At 51.7% G+C, this 13842-nt stretch overlaps 1 protein-coding gene across 1 annotated transcript; it reads right to left on the reverse strand.

Annotated features, from left to right (window-relative positions):
• Positions 1-1716: 1716 nt before the first annotated feature.
• TGME49_207960 (hypothetical protein) lies at positions 1717-12102 on the reverse strand. Its single transcript, XM_018779406.1, has 10 exons — positions 10613-12102; positions 9803-9899; positions 9067-9201; positions 8260-8416; positions 7681-7819; positions 6826-7273; positions 5335-5438; positions 4255-4387; positions 3628-3773; positions 1717-2645 (listed from the first exon to the last, which is right to left on the reverse strand). The coding sequence occupies exons 1-10, from the start codon at positions 11137-11139 to the stop codon at positions 2012-2014; spliced, it is 2520 nt and encodes an 839-aa protein (XP_018638499.1). The 5' UTR covers positions 11140-12102; the 3' UTR covers positions 1717-2011.
• Positions 12103-13842: the final 1740 nt, after the last annotated feature.

Here is a 13842-nt window from a genome sequence, read left to right on the forward strand (position 1 = left end):
AGCGCCCAGCTGGAACTGGCCCTTGCGCGATCAGAGGAGCTGAAAGGCTGATGCAAGGTTGGCGTCAGCACTCTGTACAGGCTGGCCTGTCAGATCCCATGTCGGCTGGTGAAAGGGCAGTAACTCTTCCGTTAGCACATCTACGTCATGTGAATGTACGGTGCCGAGGCCGAGCGGCGTCAGCAGATTTGTCACGTGCACGCTGTTGTACAAGCTGCCGCTCCAAAGGCGAAGAGCGGGGCTTGCATTTGCAAGATCAAGGCACTCTCCCATCGCTGACGCACATCGTTCTCTTGAGCCGTTGCCCTGGTGTTTTTTCCGTGCTGCCGAATCAGCCTGTCGCTGAGGCCTTTGTCCGCAGTATCAGCACGTGCCGGCGACGATATTTCAAGATGCGTAAATTCCATAAGAAAAAGTACAAGAAGAAGTTAATGCGTCTGAAGAAAATACCTTTTGTCGAAATGCACAAGGAGAAGAGAACGTGGAAGACCTACAGGGAAACGCGACTCTACCGAAAACAATTACGGCGAGGTCTCCCCAAAAAAGGGGCTCGGAAGCTCAGACTCCACAGGGAAAGATAACTGTATGTCTATGAACATTTACTGTGAGTGGCGGTGGCACTTGTCTTTGCTTGGATACGCTTCCGCCCCCGATCGTCCCCCCGCACAAAGCTTCTCCTCTTGTGAACTAAATCTGTGTGATTTGATTCGCGATATTTCATCAGGTGAGTTCTCTCGTATCCGAACGTATGCCATGTATCGAGCAAAAAACCATGAAGGGGCGTTTTTCCAATTCGAGTCTTAACGAGAGGAACCCTCTGTCGGTGCTCCGGAACTGACTGTGTATTACGGGCAGCCACCTCCAGCATTGCCCGTTAGGTTACAACAGTGCAGCAGTCACGCACTATTTCACATTCGTGAAAATTAGCCTGGAAGAGGCGACAATCGGATAAGTCAGTTCTGCCAGTCGCCCATTTCTTCAGAATCTTGATAGCTAGCCTGGAAGCAGCGGCACTGAGAAAGTTCACTTCTGCCTGAATTCCTTTCACTCTCCAGAATCAACTCCATGTTACTATATTTACATAGCCGCTTGTGGGTGGGCTCGCTGGTGGCACAGATTCTAACAGCATTCGCCTATATTCGGGAAACGCGTACAGTTCTGACTCTCGACTTGTTTTTAGACTTTTGCGAATTACAAGGTTGTAGGCAACATCCGGCTGATGGACACCATCGGTTTCAGTCAGAGCAGCTTTCTTCGCACATCTAAGAAGGGGTGCTACACCAGGAAGCGGTGTCACAGCCCAATGATTCACCTATTTCACGATGTTTCTAGCCGCACAGACTCGACCAGTCACATCTTCTTTTTGCTGTGGTGCAGTGCTTCACGGGATACACACCGAGGCCTTTCGCGGCGGAATGTGAGTGCAACAAATCCGCGTTGCTTGTACAGAAATTGTTCCGTTTCCAATGTGCGACTCCCACACACGTTCATTCAACGAAATCGATTTTGTTACTACGCCCCTGATGAGGCCGGCTGCCGATCCTTTGACTGGGCACCACCCGCTTCCGCGGCCCAGTGACAACTGCGTTTCTCTGACACACGCCAGTGAGGGTTTGTCCATACAGTCCCGAGCAAGGAACGCAAAACTTGGTTTGTCTGCAACGCTATCGGACTTCGTTCCAGCTCTGGAGTTCTTTGTAATTCCTCAAAACAGGTGCGCTGTCAACCATTTCTTAACAAAGTTCCATTGAATCGGCACACCATAAGGTGGCACGTCGCAGTTTCGCTAAAAGATCGCAAGTTCATCAGCGACGATTCTTTTTCGAAACGCACAGAAACCTCGCATGTGAGGAGACCTGTCGCGGCAAAGTTCCTGACCGCAAACCCCTGTTTTTCGTACAAATGGCACCAGTCAATTTTACACGGAGGTACGTGTGTGTGTGTGTGTGTTTTCGCCCGGATTGCAGCATGCGCTCCGCTGCAGTTTTACAAGAAAGACGAGCTCCGGGGCTCAGACAAAGATGTTTGCAAAGTGCATGTATCCGAATCTGCTGGCGTCTTCCACGGCTCGTGACAGCGTCGTCCGTGGATCGTCGAGAGCGACGTAGAACTCTCTGTCCATCGAGGCGCTTCCGATGAGCCAGCCGGAGAGAGCATCTTTCACAGCAATGAGTTTCACAGGCACAGGCTTCACCTGCGTCTTTTCTGGCTTCGATCTTCGGTACACGTCTCCGCCCAATCCCCTTCCGTCGGAGCCTGCCCGATGTAAACGCGCTTCCTCGCTCGAACTCGCGCTTCGTTCCTCTGCGTGCAACGCCTTTTCGTCCGCGAAGCCCTCGGCCTCTTCCCCGGGAGGGAGTCCGTCCTTCTTTGACTGCACTTCCTCCCTACCTTCCGACGACTTCCGACTTTCCCCGCATCTGCAGCCTTCAGCGTGGCTGTCCACTCTCGAGGACCTTCCGCACACGAGCAAAGATTCCTCCGAGCAGGCCTCGGGGAAACCGAAGTGGAAGTCTTCTTCCTCCCCAACTGCTGCACGCAAGTGCCTGTGTAACTGGCCCATCCGACGAACTTCGAGCTTTGAAAGAGCGCAACCGGGAAACGACGGTGGAGACGGCGCATTAGGCGGGCACCGTTTGTTCGAGCTGAAAAGGATGCAACCACAACGAAGGAAAAAATAAAAAACCGCTCACACAGCGTCATTTCCGCGACCCACAACACAGTGCGTTCAGAGATGAGACAGAGCGAACGAACAAAGCTCAGAAACAATTCATCCAAACTGTCACTCTGCACACTCGACTCTCGTCGTGGACTAGTTGCGTGGACGCACTTTGATCTGTAACGATGTTTACAGATACCAAGAGACTCTCCCTGATAGGAGCGCAGTTAGAGCTGAACTCCGTTGCAAGCGATCGAAAAACCTCAAATCTCTCCACGTGGATCGCCGTGTGGTGGACATGTCTCGTAGAATTCAAACAAGTATCACAGCGCATGTCAGAAGGGTATGTGGAGTGCACGCGCATGCACATCTACCACTGCCGAAAAAACAATTACATTCGCAACAAAAAAAAACACTCCCTGAAAACGTAGATTTACATTTGTACGCAAATACATGTCCACGGCTTGGGGAAATTCCATGTATGCGTTTAACATTCCATGACTTCCTACACATGTATACACATATCTTGGTTCATGAGGTCCTACAAACATTTTTATATATTGAAAGAGCAGCACGGGAGTGAGTACAGTCGTCTTGGTTGGAACTCTTCACCTGTCGTTTGCTCAACCTTTTCTAAATCGAACTACCACCGGATATGATAATTCGGACAGTCAGTTGTGGGGCCCTGAGCTCCTTGGCAAATCGTGCATGACTTGAGTCCCGACGAACGCCTCTGCTGTCTCAACTCCCGAGACGAGACCTATCTAGCCGGCCCGTGAACAACTGTTTCGCCGTCGCATAGAGGCATAACGCAAACATGTCCTCAAGTTGTAAACAGAAAGGAATCTTGAGCAAGTGTCAGGTATCCCAGAGGCGCGCTGAAGAGCTCCAGGTTTCTTCAGCATCGCGCGGTGGTTTCGGGACGCGGTTTCTGCAGCTCTTATGAGCTCTTTTCTGAACAAACGTACATGCGGACGGCGCGGTTAACGTGGTTGAAATAGATGAAGCGATAGGCGTCTTCTTGCTTCATGATGTCGTCAAACGCGACACTAAACGCTTGCTGAAGCTCTCCCAAACCGGCCTCCAGCGCGAACGAACGCACATGCTGCAAAAACTGCACAACGCGGACAAGCGAAAGAAAAGAAATGAAGAGAAAGCGACGAAACACTGAGCGACAGAAACACAACACGCGGGTACAGGCGGGGAGAGAAAGAAGGATAGAGATACAGAAACAGAGAGAGGGAACCAGAGAGACATAGAATACGAACGAAACATAAAATGAAGAGAGAAAACAGTGGAGAGACTGACGGGAGCGAATCAGGCGAGGCGTTGCGTGAAAACGACAGACGTCACCCACAACAGAAAGGCAGGAACGCAGAGAGGAAGTGGAGAGCCACAGCCGAAGACGATGCAACAGACATACGAAAAAAGCAGCTGGACGAAGCATGAAAGAAGAAAGAGTACACAGAGATGAAAGAGAAGAAGTAGAAGGCGAAGAGAGAGAAGAAGCAGAAGAAGCAGCGGAAGAAGCAGCAGAAGAAACAGGAGAACAGAGAGGATACAGGGAGGAGGAAAGGTGAAGAAAAGACGCTTACCGAAGCGTCATTGACGAGTTGATGAGCTGCATCGCTGAGGACGAGAACAAGCTGCAGTTGTTTATGATTTATCACCACGAGGCTTCCTGTGCTGTCGTCTGGCAAGTGGATGACCGGGAGGAAGACTGACGCTCTGCAACCGCAGCAGGGACGAAGACAGACGAGAAAGCAGAGCGCGGTAGAGAAAAACACAACTCTATAGAAACGTTTACTTCCAAAGGGAGAGACAGACAACATGGAGGCGGAGCCCCCAAGAAGAGACACGAAGAAAACAACCCCGCACACCACGCGCGTCACGAAGGCCTGCATGCGAGTACACCCGTGTCAGGACGCAGACAAAGCAGGGCCAAATAGAAAGGACGAGGCTGGTAATTCTATGCGATGTGGAGCTGATCCGAGTAAAACTCACGGTGCAACTGCGAAAATGTCTTCCTTTCGACAGTACGCAAAACAGTATTGGAATGACCGCGCGGAGAAGGAGAACGAGGGAAGACCTACTCGGTCGCCGCACCAACTCGAAGACACCAGACGCAAAAGGTCGCACCGAGTCAGCTGAGAGCGAGTTTGGCTTATACACGGAACGCTTTCTGCCTATTCGTCGCAGCGGCAACGTGTGGTGTTTCCCGTTCCTGCCAAAGACACGAGCCTCCCACAATTCGAGGTTGTCGACTCCGTCTCTCACTGCCAGGTACGTCTGTGTCTCTTTCCCGCTACAGGGGCCTGGACCGAGAAAACAAAGACCTCAAGATCTACACCAAAATACCAGTCCAAAGATGCAAGATCTGTTGCGCTTGTCTCAGCCTTCTTGGAGACTACGGGAGCCTCGGGGATGCCAAGTACACCTTTGAAGAGCCGATGACAAGCTAAAGTGACCATGAATTGCCCTGTCCTAGAGAGCGTTACACCCCGGACGGTCCTCGGTACGTTTTCCCCGTAATGCTATGGAACTAGAGAGAATTTAGGATACTACATGGGCAAAATCATGTGGTGAAAGGAACGCACACCCGCAGTCGCCCTGTCGACAGCCTGTCGCCGACAGAGAACGCAGACAGGTCTGAAAGCTTCTGACGAAAGACTCACCCTGTAGGCCCGAAGAGAAACGCATCCGACGGAGTGTCTTCAAACGAATCTGAGCTTCCCACTTCGCGGATAGCGCGTCCAAAAGAGGAGCAGCCGCCCCCCGGCTGAACGTACACCGGACCGCACAGACAGATCATGCACGCTTCTGAGTGGAGTCCTCTTTTTCAACACCGCGCAACACGCCTGGAAACATCTTTCAGGAAGATTGTCAACAGACAGCTGTGCAGGGTTAAGGCCGTATGAGGAGGGTAGGCAATGCTCCACACCTTGCTGCCTGATGTGCGAAGTAAAGGAAACGACGAGAATCCACCAAAACCGAAAGATCTAAGGAAATACGCACCACTGAAGAAACTTAGCAAGCAAAGAAAACTCGGAAGAATCCGAGACCGCAAACGACACTCTGACGCACGGTAAAAGAGTCTCTGCTGGAGATACGATAAGGGATCGGGTGTCGATCAATTTTTCCTTCGTCACAAAAATTTAAGCAAGTTCTCGTCGGCGCCACACTCTTGAGATTCTTCAATAAGGAAATGTGGTGCTCTGTAGCTACATGCTTTCCAGTGAACTGTATATCGCTCCGTTAATGCAATGGTACACAGCGTAACATCCTTTCCGAAAAAGCGACGGAGAAAAACACAGACGAACAGCATCACAGCTGTCTCTTTCTCCGTTTTTTACTGCTTTCGCGAAGACCGAAGACCCCAAAAGAGACTCGGAAAAAAAACAGAGGGGAAGCCGCGTGCGGCTCACAGCAGCGTCTGCTGATTCCCCTGTATTTCTGTAGTCTTACATCGGGGACCCTAATGTACAAGTAGCCGTTTTCGTCGAAATAGAGCTTTAGCAGTGGGATCTCAAATTCTTTGCACGGGCATTCCCAGCGAGCCTCGTTCTAATTTTTAAAAGTGTAAAAATGGAAACGGACTACAATTCACAGAACCGACAAACGAAGTTGCGAATATGATGGAGCTGCTGCAGTGCGCGGCCATATTCACTAAGAAGTTGCTAGGGTGTGCTGAAAACTTTCTACGAGAGAAATCGTAATACTTGGTTTATTTCCGACATTCTCCACGTTCCCCTATCGCATCCACCACACATTTTTCCCCACTTTACTGAAGAAATCATCTTTTCTAAAAAATCAGCAGAATTGGAAAAAGGAGTTCCGACACCGTGTGGACAAGACGCCGGCCTGCTACGAGGCAAGAGAATCACAAAGAGAGAAGATGACAAAATCATTTCAGAGAACCGACTGCGTTTCGTGTGTCGGTTGTCGTCGTCTCGCTAAGAGTGTCTTGTCTACCATATTTCCATCTTTTGTTAACCTTTCTTCCTGGATTCATGCCTTCCTGTTCACCTTTTCCTCGCTCTCGTTTCGTGTCTTTCTGTTGGGTCTTCCCCTTTTTCGGTCCTCCGTAGGTCTCTGTTTCTTAAGTTCACCACGTCTTCTCTCTGTCATCTGTCTGCCCCGCTCTCTGTTTTCTCCTGGTCGCCTACCCTCGCGGCTGCAGTGTTCACTCTTGCGTACGGAGGTTTCCGCAGCTTGCCCGGGTCGACGGCGGCGCAGCCTTGGGCATGAACTAAGTAGCTGTAGAGCACTCGCATTACATCGTAGCCGTCGCTGAAGTCGTCCTTTCTTTGCCACTGCCTTCCCCTCTCCAGTGTCGCCTTCTCGTTCCTCTCCCTCTCGGCATGCGGGGCCTCCGAACTGTCGAGAGACTCCTGAAGAGCCTCGCTGTTCTCCGATGCCTCTGCATGCACACCTGCACGGACCTTGGAAACGCGCCTCGCGGATTCGGCAGAGGAAGCAGCAGCGTCCGCTGGAGGAGAGCCTTCCACTGTTCCTTTAGGGGGAGTGAAACTGTTTCCGTGTCGAGGAGAACCGGCGTCTCGACCCGAGAGGGCGGAACTCGACGGCGCGAAGTCGTTAGGACCCGAGGAGACGCTGAAGGAGAAAAAGAAGAAAAACAGGCAGCTGCACAGGCGCTTACCAACAGGGAGACCAAGCAAAGAGCGTCGAAGCGAAAGATACAGAACAAGAACACTCGCCTGTCAAGACAGGAATTCCAGAAGACACAACTTACCACCTCCAAGTCAAACTTGCGTACAGCTCCACATCAAAGACGTGCTCGAGTACACAACACAAATATATATATATATATATATGTATGTATGTGTATATGTATATGCATTTGATAGGTATTTAGACAAGAACAGTTCGGCTTTGGTGCACATCTGTTTACGCCCACTGAACGGTGTACAGACCCTTGTATGTTATACCGGAGATGTCATCAGATTTCCGAGAAACTGCATTTTAAGAGCACAGGGAATGAAGTGAGGGTGAGGCCTTACTTGCTGAAGAGAAGACATCCATTCAACAGCAGGGCAGCGTGAAGAATGCACGGGAACTTGTTTTGCAGAACGGAGACAAAGGAAGGAAGATGGAGGTACGGGAGTCGGTCTAGCGGGCCGAAGTGGAAGCCGTCCACCCCTGCACAATTTACAAGAAAGTGAAGGACAGTCTAGACCGGTTTCTCTGCACAGAGTGTATGCATCTCGTCACGACTGCCAGGACGCCTGTCGCCTTCTGCCGTGGTGTTTCTGTCTCCCCCTTGTCCCCCCCAGTTCAACACCTCCGGGTACGTACAGCCCGGCAGCGATGGGACTGCCAGTGAACCGGGTGACTTGACAAAACTGCACAGGCGCGCAGCTTGGATATTCCGATCCACGCTCTCGTCGATGTACACCGGTCGTCCCCTTGTCTTTTCTTCTGCGGTCTTGGCCATGTGTCTCGTCGCGGAACGCGTCTGGAACTCCGCTCCCCTCACCGCGGGTTCGCCTCTCTTCGCCGTCCCTCGTGTTTCCTCTGTGACTTTCCCCAGTTCAGGGCCGCACTGCACGCGTCCTCTCTGCATGCTGTGGCTACCTTACTGTGGAAGAGCGAGAGGTTCTGAGGATCAATGGTGTCCAGAAACGCGGGGCAGTAGTCCTCCACGAGGTCACTCAAATGCTGTCGGTTCCCGCGCTCGACAAACAGAGCGAATCTCCCGTGAAGCAGCCGAAAGTACTGGTAGAACTTGTCTAGAATCTGCAGCGCGCATGCATAAGGCAGAAACGGATCTGGCTGTCCGGAACGTTTCCAAACTCGGAAGTCGCTGTTCCTCCGACAGGCGTCCTGCAACGAACGCCCCCAAGAGCAGAGCGCGCAGATCTGGGCAAGCCCACGTTCCACTGTCACACGCAAACCGACTGTGTGTCTATTCACACGACGAAGACTGGACGCGCCTGCAGCCGCATGATCGGCGAGAGAACAGGGCGCGCAAACGCGGCGCGCGACACCCCCATTCCAGCCAGCCAGACGCCTCTTATCAGAGGACCAGCCGACTCTGAGAGCTGAAACACACAGGCAGCCAGCTGAAGCTTTTCTGTCTCCACCTTCGGGAGGGTGGCAGACACAACCCCCTGCATTCAGGTCTCTCCTTGTTGAACAGACATCGACCCACAACGTGAGTTCCTGCCTCCTGAAAAAAACGCTCACCACTTGCGTCGGTCGACTCCGAGTTTTACAGAGAGTCAAGACTTTGTACGCAACGTGTGAAACAAAAGGCATCGCCATGGAAACACTGAAAGGGTGACTCTCTTCCACGCGAAAACGTCTGTTTGACGTCAAACAGCTACACAAGAGACGACCGACTCGTGACCCGGTGACACAACGACAAGGGCGGGGTCCACACTCACGCCCATAAGAATGATTTCTTGGTTGTCTTCGTCGAGACCGCCAAAGTCAGCGAGTCTGTTCGCCTTCGCGTCGACGCCTCCCTTCACTCCTTCGCTGGTGGAGGCGGGTCCTCCAAGTTCGCATGCGTTGAAGACCTGCCGAACGAAAGCGACAGGGAAAAGCACCTTAAACAAGTCCCGGGGTCACGGGCAGCGCCGCGGCGCTGCATGGACAGACGAACTCGGAACAGAAATGCAAGAAAGCCGAGACGCAACATTCAGAAGAAACTGAGACTAGGAACCGTTGTTTATTTCTCTGTTCGGCGCTCTGAAACTGCACGAGATCTCCACAGCCCACACAATAAGAGCTTGCGAAATCCGAGACCGAAGTCGAATTCCTGGGCAGGAGCTAGAACCCATCTGCCATAGAACTTGTCTGCCATCTTTGCAGCTCTTACGCTAGCACTGGTTTGACCGACTTTAGTTTAGCCGACGGATAAGCTGCAGTCTCCCGCGATTTACATGTGGATACTTAGGTTCCCTCCCTGTGTCAGTCGCACATGGCACATGCAGATACAGTAAGGTCGACAGATCCTTCCAAATCGGACAACTCAAAGTCTCGAGAGCGCCACGATACGCAGAAGCACGGGCGTCCTTCACAGGCGGCCGGAAAAGCGAAGAGACACGCGCATGCAAAAGAGACCGATGGCTGCGAAACATGAGGCCTTGGCCTCTGGAAAAGCCGCTGTTCGCTCACAAGTGTCAGCCAGTAGTCAGGCTCCACTTCTTTGGTGACGACGACGTGAGCATCTGTGTAGATTGAACGAAGAGGGCCGGCGTCTCCACTGAATTGCCTAAGGGGAAAAAAGACGAGATGGATGCGCGACAGTACAATTAGACTCCTCTTCAAAACGCGGTCGAAATGTGGAGTACAGGTCTCCCACATTTCCGCTTCATATATATATATATATGAACCTGAATCTATGAACATACATATACATGACTATATTTTATATTTAGTTGATCGCATATATTTGGTTGAACACTCATGTAAGTAGACCTCGTGGGTGTGGTCCGCACGACAGAGGTGAAGTCTCAAGAGACGAAAAAGAAAGCAGACCTTGCAGACTGCTTTCGGAAGATAAAAATGAAATGCAAGAGTGTCGCCGATCCGGTTAGAGAACCCCTTGTGCGAGTTCGATCACATGGCTTCTCGCACTCTGTGACTGTCCTCACGATGAAAAGAAACGCACTCGACTGCACTGTCTTATTTTTCACTTCCCCCTTCAGAATCTCCCCCCCAGTCTTCTTCTTTATGTCCTTTGGAGCCATTTCGACTTCGGCTCTTCCGCCTCTCTGTGCTGGTGGTTCGTGGCGTTCGCCGGGCATCCCCGAGCCTCAAAGCCAACAAGAAGTTTCTCCAGCGCAGTATGCGACTCGCCTGCAGCTCTTGCTGAAACTGCGGTGGACTCCACAGCTTCCGCCGAAACCCAGGCAGCAGCCCACACGCGGCCCTCAGACACGGTATCTCGGCAAAACGCCTTTGAAAAAAAGTTTTCCCGCTCACTGTGTGAAGATCGTGAGTCCCTCGATGAGGCCGACGTGACTGCGTTTCTCCTCTGCGGGACGCGATGCAGGAAAGTAGAAGACGATTTTCGCTTCCTGAGCTCGTTCTTCGGCGCCCAGTTCCTCCTCTTCTTCGCTTTCGTGTCGGGCTTCAACTTCTCCCTGTGCAAATGAAAACTCGTCGTCGGAGTCCTCGTCCTCGCCGCCGTCTTCTTCCGTGTGTCTGCGAGAAACGCTCTGGGAGCTCGGGGGTGTCGCTCTGCAGCCTGGTGCAGGAGCGGCCTTTCGCGGAGGCTCCAGCGTCGGACTGAAGAGAAAAATCGCCTCTACTCCGCTGTGAGGAACGGGGGGAGAACTGCACTCTTTCCTTGCCTGGAGCGAGCCGGAGAGAGTGGAGGACAGGCTCAACAAATCCGCAGCGGAGCTCGAGCTGAGAGGCGGCGGCGCCGACTTCGCGCCCTCAGCCGCAGCCGCGGAAGAACGCGAGAGCGCAGCCCTAGCCTTCACATTCGAGAGTGCAGAAAACATCTTGCCCTGAGTGATGAAGAGGCGAAAGAAAACTGTTTAGCGCCCAGGTTCTTTACAGGACTCGTGTCCTTCCAAATGGACAGCTAAAGACTGGTACAAAGCAGGTAATAAAAGGGGTGGATTTCCATATCCCAAGGTCCTGCAGTTGCTGCACATCGACCGTTTTCAAGACGTGGAGATAGAAGAAGTCACGGGAGAACGCAGGGCTGGGCTTCCTGCGAACTGCGACTTGGTGACAACAGGCAGGGGTCGACGGAAGCGGGGTGAGGACGGAAGCACCGGAAGTGAAAAAGCTAGACAACCGGCGAATGAGACGAAGAGGGGAGAGCATGCATGTTGCACCTGAACAACCGGCAGAAAAGCTCGCGATTCACGACATCACGTGCGGCCGGCTTCACATAGGAGAGGACGGTCCGGCAACCGGAGGGCGCGGAAGCCCACGGGAATGGACGACGTTCGCGTTTGTGTGTGCGTGTGTGTGCAGAAGATGATCACGAAACCGGGTTCGCTTTGGTTATTTGGCCATCTGAATCGCCTCGAGTCTTTTCTATCAAAAATGACTGCTTTTTTAGAGGAAAGAAACATCCAGTTCCCAAGTTCTCCTGGTGGCTACTCCGTCAGCGTCGCGGTGTGCTGCTTCGGCAGAAGCCCAGCGATGGTGTAGAAACAACAGAGAAGGGAGGAAACGCGCTGAACAGAGCCGATCCTCGTCGTGCGAGAAGCACTAAGAAAAAAGGGAAAAGAAGAGTAGTTCTAGAGCGAACGTCCCCGACTTTCGCAGTTTCAGATATGAAAAACGCCGAGTTCCTCCCTGGTCGACCAAGCCGCGTCCGCACATGCGAAAGATGCAGAGGGCCAGCATGAATACGCAGGCTCTCCCAGGGAACGTGTAGCGTGCTTAGGGACAGCGAGAGCAGCCTCAGACTCCCAGTTTATCAAAAGACAGAGCGAAAAACAAAGGGCAATTTCGGATTTCTCACTTTCCCGGGGAAGCAACCAAGCCCGGTCACCCTTCGGAGACCTACCCCGGCGCTCGCGCATGCGATCCCAATTGTTACCGTCTCTGTAGTTCTGAAAAGCTCGTTTTTGCGGCACAAGAGACAAGCTAGCCAAGTTTCGAGGCAGCAGAACAGTGTGAAATGAAGGACTACAGGAAATGCCAAAGGATAAAGTCGGACAAGCTGGAGTCCCAGCGATCCGCAAGTGTCGCGGTGCCTGGTTTGTCGTAGAAGTCTCGTGTTCGAAGTGGACTTAAGACAGAGTCAGGAGCAGCACTGTAGATTTCTGAATTGATGGATCGTGCCGACAAGATGCTACATGGTCTTCCTCTGCGTCTACTTAAAAGGACGCAGCTTGTAGGCAACCAAGTAACCGGAGAACCACGAACTCGACTCATTCCAGAATCCCAATGTACTACCCAAGTTTTTTTCGAGAGTCTCACCGTTTAAGGTATGCTGTTGGACAAAAAAGCGCTTCTACACACAGCCTGCTTTTGATGGCCTCGCAGAGGATGAAATATGTCGTCAGAGACTGCATTGCCACACATTCTACAGATGAAACGTTGGAAAAGCAGAATCAACCAACAGAACAGGATAAAGACGCAAATATAGTCTTGAAGAGAGTCCTCGTCCTGGAAAAGCTAGACAGCTTCAGATTGTCTACTTAGCTTTCTGTACCCCCAGCAAAACTGAACACTACTGGTCAGTTGAACAGTGAGTGCCGAAGCCTATGCTTGTCAGAATGTTTCTTGCTACCAAAAAATGGCACTTTGAAGGAGGTCCTGGTGAAAAACATTCAGTGTATGGACAGCGTTGGCGTCACACAGTCAGAACCCCTGATTCAACAGATACGTACAGCGGCATGTCTTCTTTAAGCCCCATGCAAGGGAAAACAGATATGCCCTCTCCAGGTCAAAGCAGTGATGTTTGGTGCGCACGACTCTCGCATCCGCTTCTTTAAAGAACCCAACACAGCTTTTTTGAGATGGACCGCGAGGCAGCAGGCAAAGTGCCCCGCCTACCATGACTACAGATAACATGCGTATTAGAAATGCAAAACATGCTCCCATAAGATGCTTCCAGTTCCCTACGGTAGATATTTTGCAGAGAATTACTGAGTCGTTTATCTGCTGAAGCATGCTTTTTGCTTTCCGGAATAGCGTGATTGCTGACGAACTCCCTCAGGCAGAAACTGTCCTTCGCGAGCTGCATAACCAAAGGAAAAATACTGCAAAAAGATCTTGGGAAAGAATCCCCGTAGTCCAACTGCTCTCAAAACGCGTTTTCGTTGGTGAGGTGTTTGCATCAAACCGCACGGTAGTTCGACCGTCGCTTCACATCATGCATAGGGCAGGGCTAGTTTTGTGTGTTTTTTCGGGGTAAGAAATTGAACATTTCAACCAGTTTTGACACAGTAAGGATGTGTCGCCGTGGCCGCTTCGCTTGTCTGTAGCAACAAACAACTGTGTCCACGAACAGTAGAGGCGGCCGGTCGCCTCTCCTCTGTTAACGCGCACCAGGTTTGAAACCGAGAAAAAGAGAGAATAAGGGTGTTGAGTTCGAGCGTGTAAAGACGACGTTAGGTGACTTTGGCGCGATATCTTGGCCTCCACTCTGCATTTGCATCCAAGCTATTCGATCTTCCAAACGCTTGTATTCCTCATTTTGTCAGGAACGTGTGACTGACGGGTAAAACTGTTTCTTT

This window comes from Toxoplasma gondii, chromosome Ib (genome assembly GCF_000006565.2).
Source record: "Toxoplasma gondii ME49 chromosome Ib, whole genome shotgun sequence".
Classification (NCBI taxonomy): Eukaryota; Apicomplexa; class Conoidasida; order Eucoccidiorida; family Sarcocystidae; genus Toxoplasma; species Toxoplasma gondii.

What these genes read in the sequence shown, in the direction of transcription:
- TGME49_207960 (XM_018779406.1), bottom strand. Translation starts at nt 11,139, where the DNA reads ATGTTTTCTGCACTCTCGAATGTGAAGGCTAGGGCTGCGCTCTCGCGT. An exon ending in TTTCTCTTCGGGCCTACAGG is followed by an intron (nt 4,388 to 5,334) that starts GTGAGTCTTTCG and finishes CTGCGGTTGCAG; the next exon opens with AGCGTCAGTCTTCCTCCCGG. An exon ending in GTTAACCGCGCCGTCCGCAT is followed by an intron (nt 2,646 to 3,627) that starts GTACGTTTGTTC and finishes CATCCTTTTCAG; the next exon opens with CTCGAACAAACGGTGCCCGC.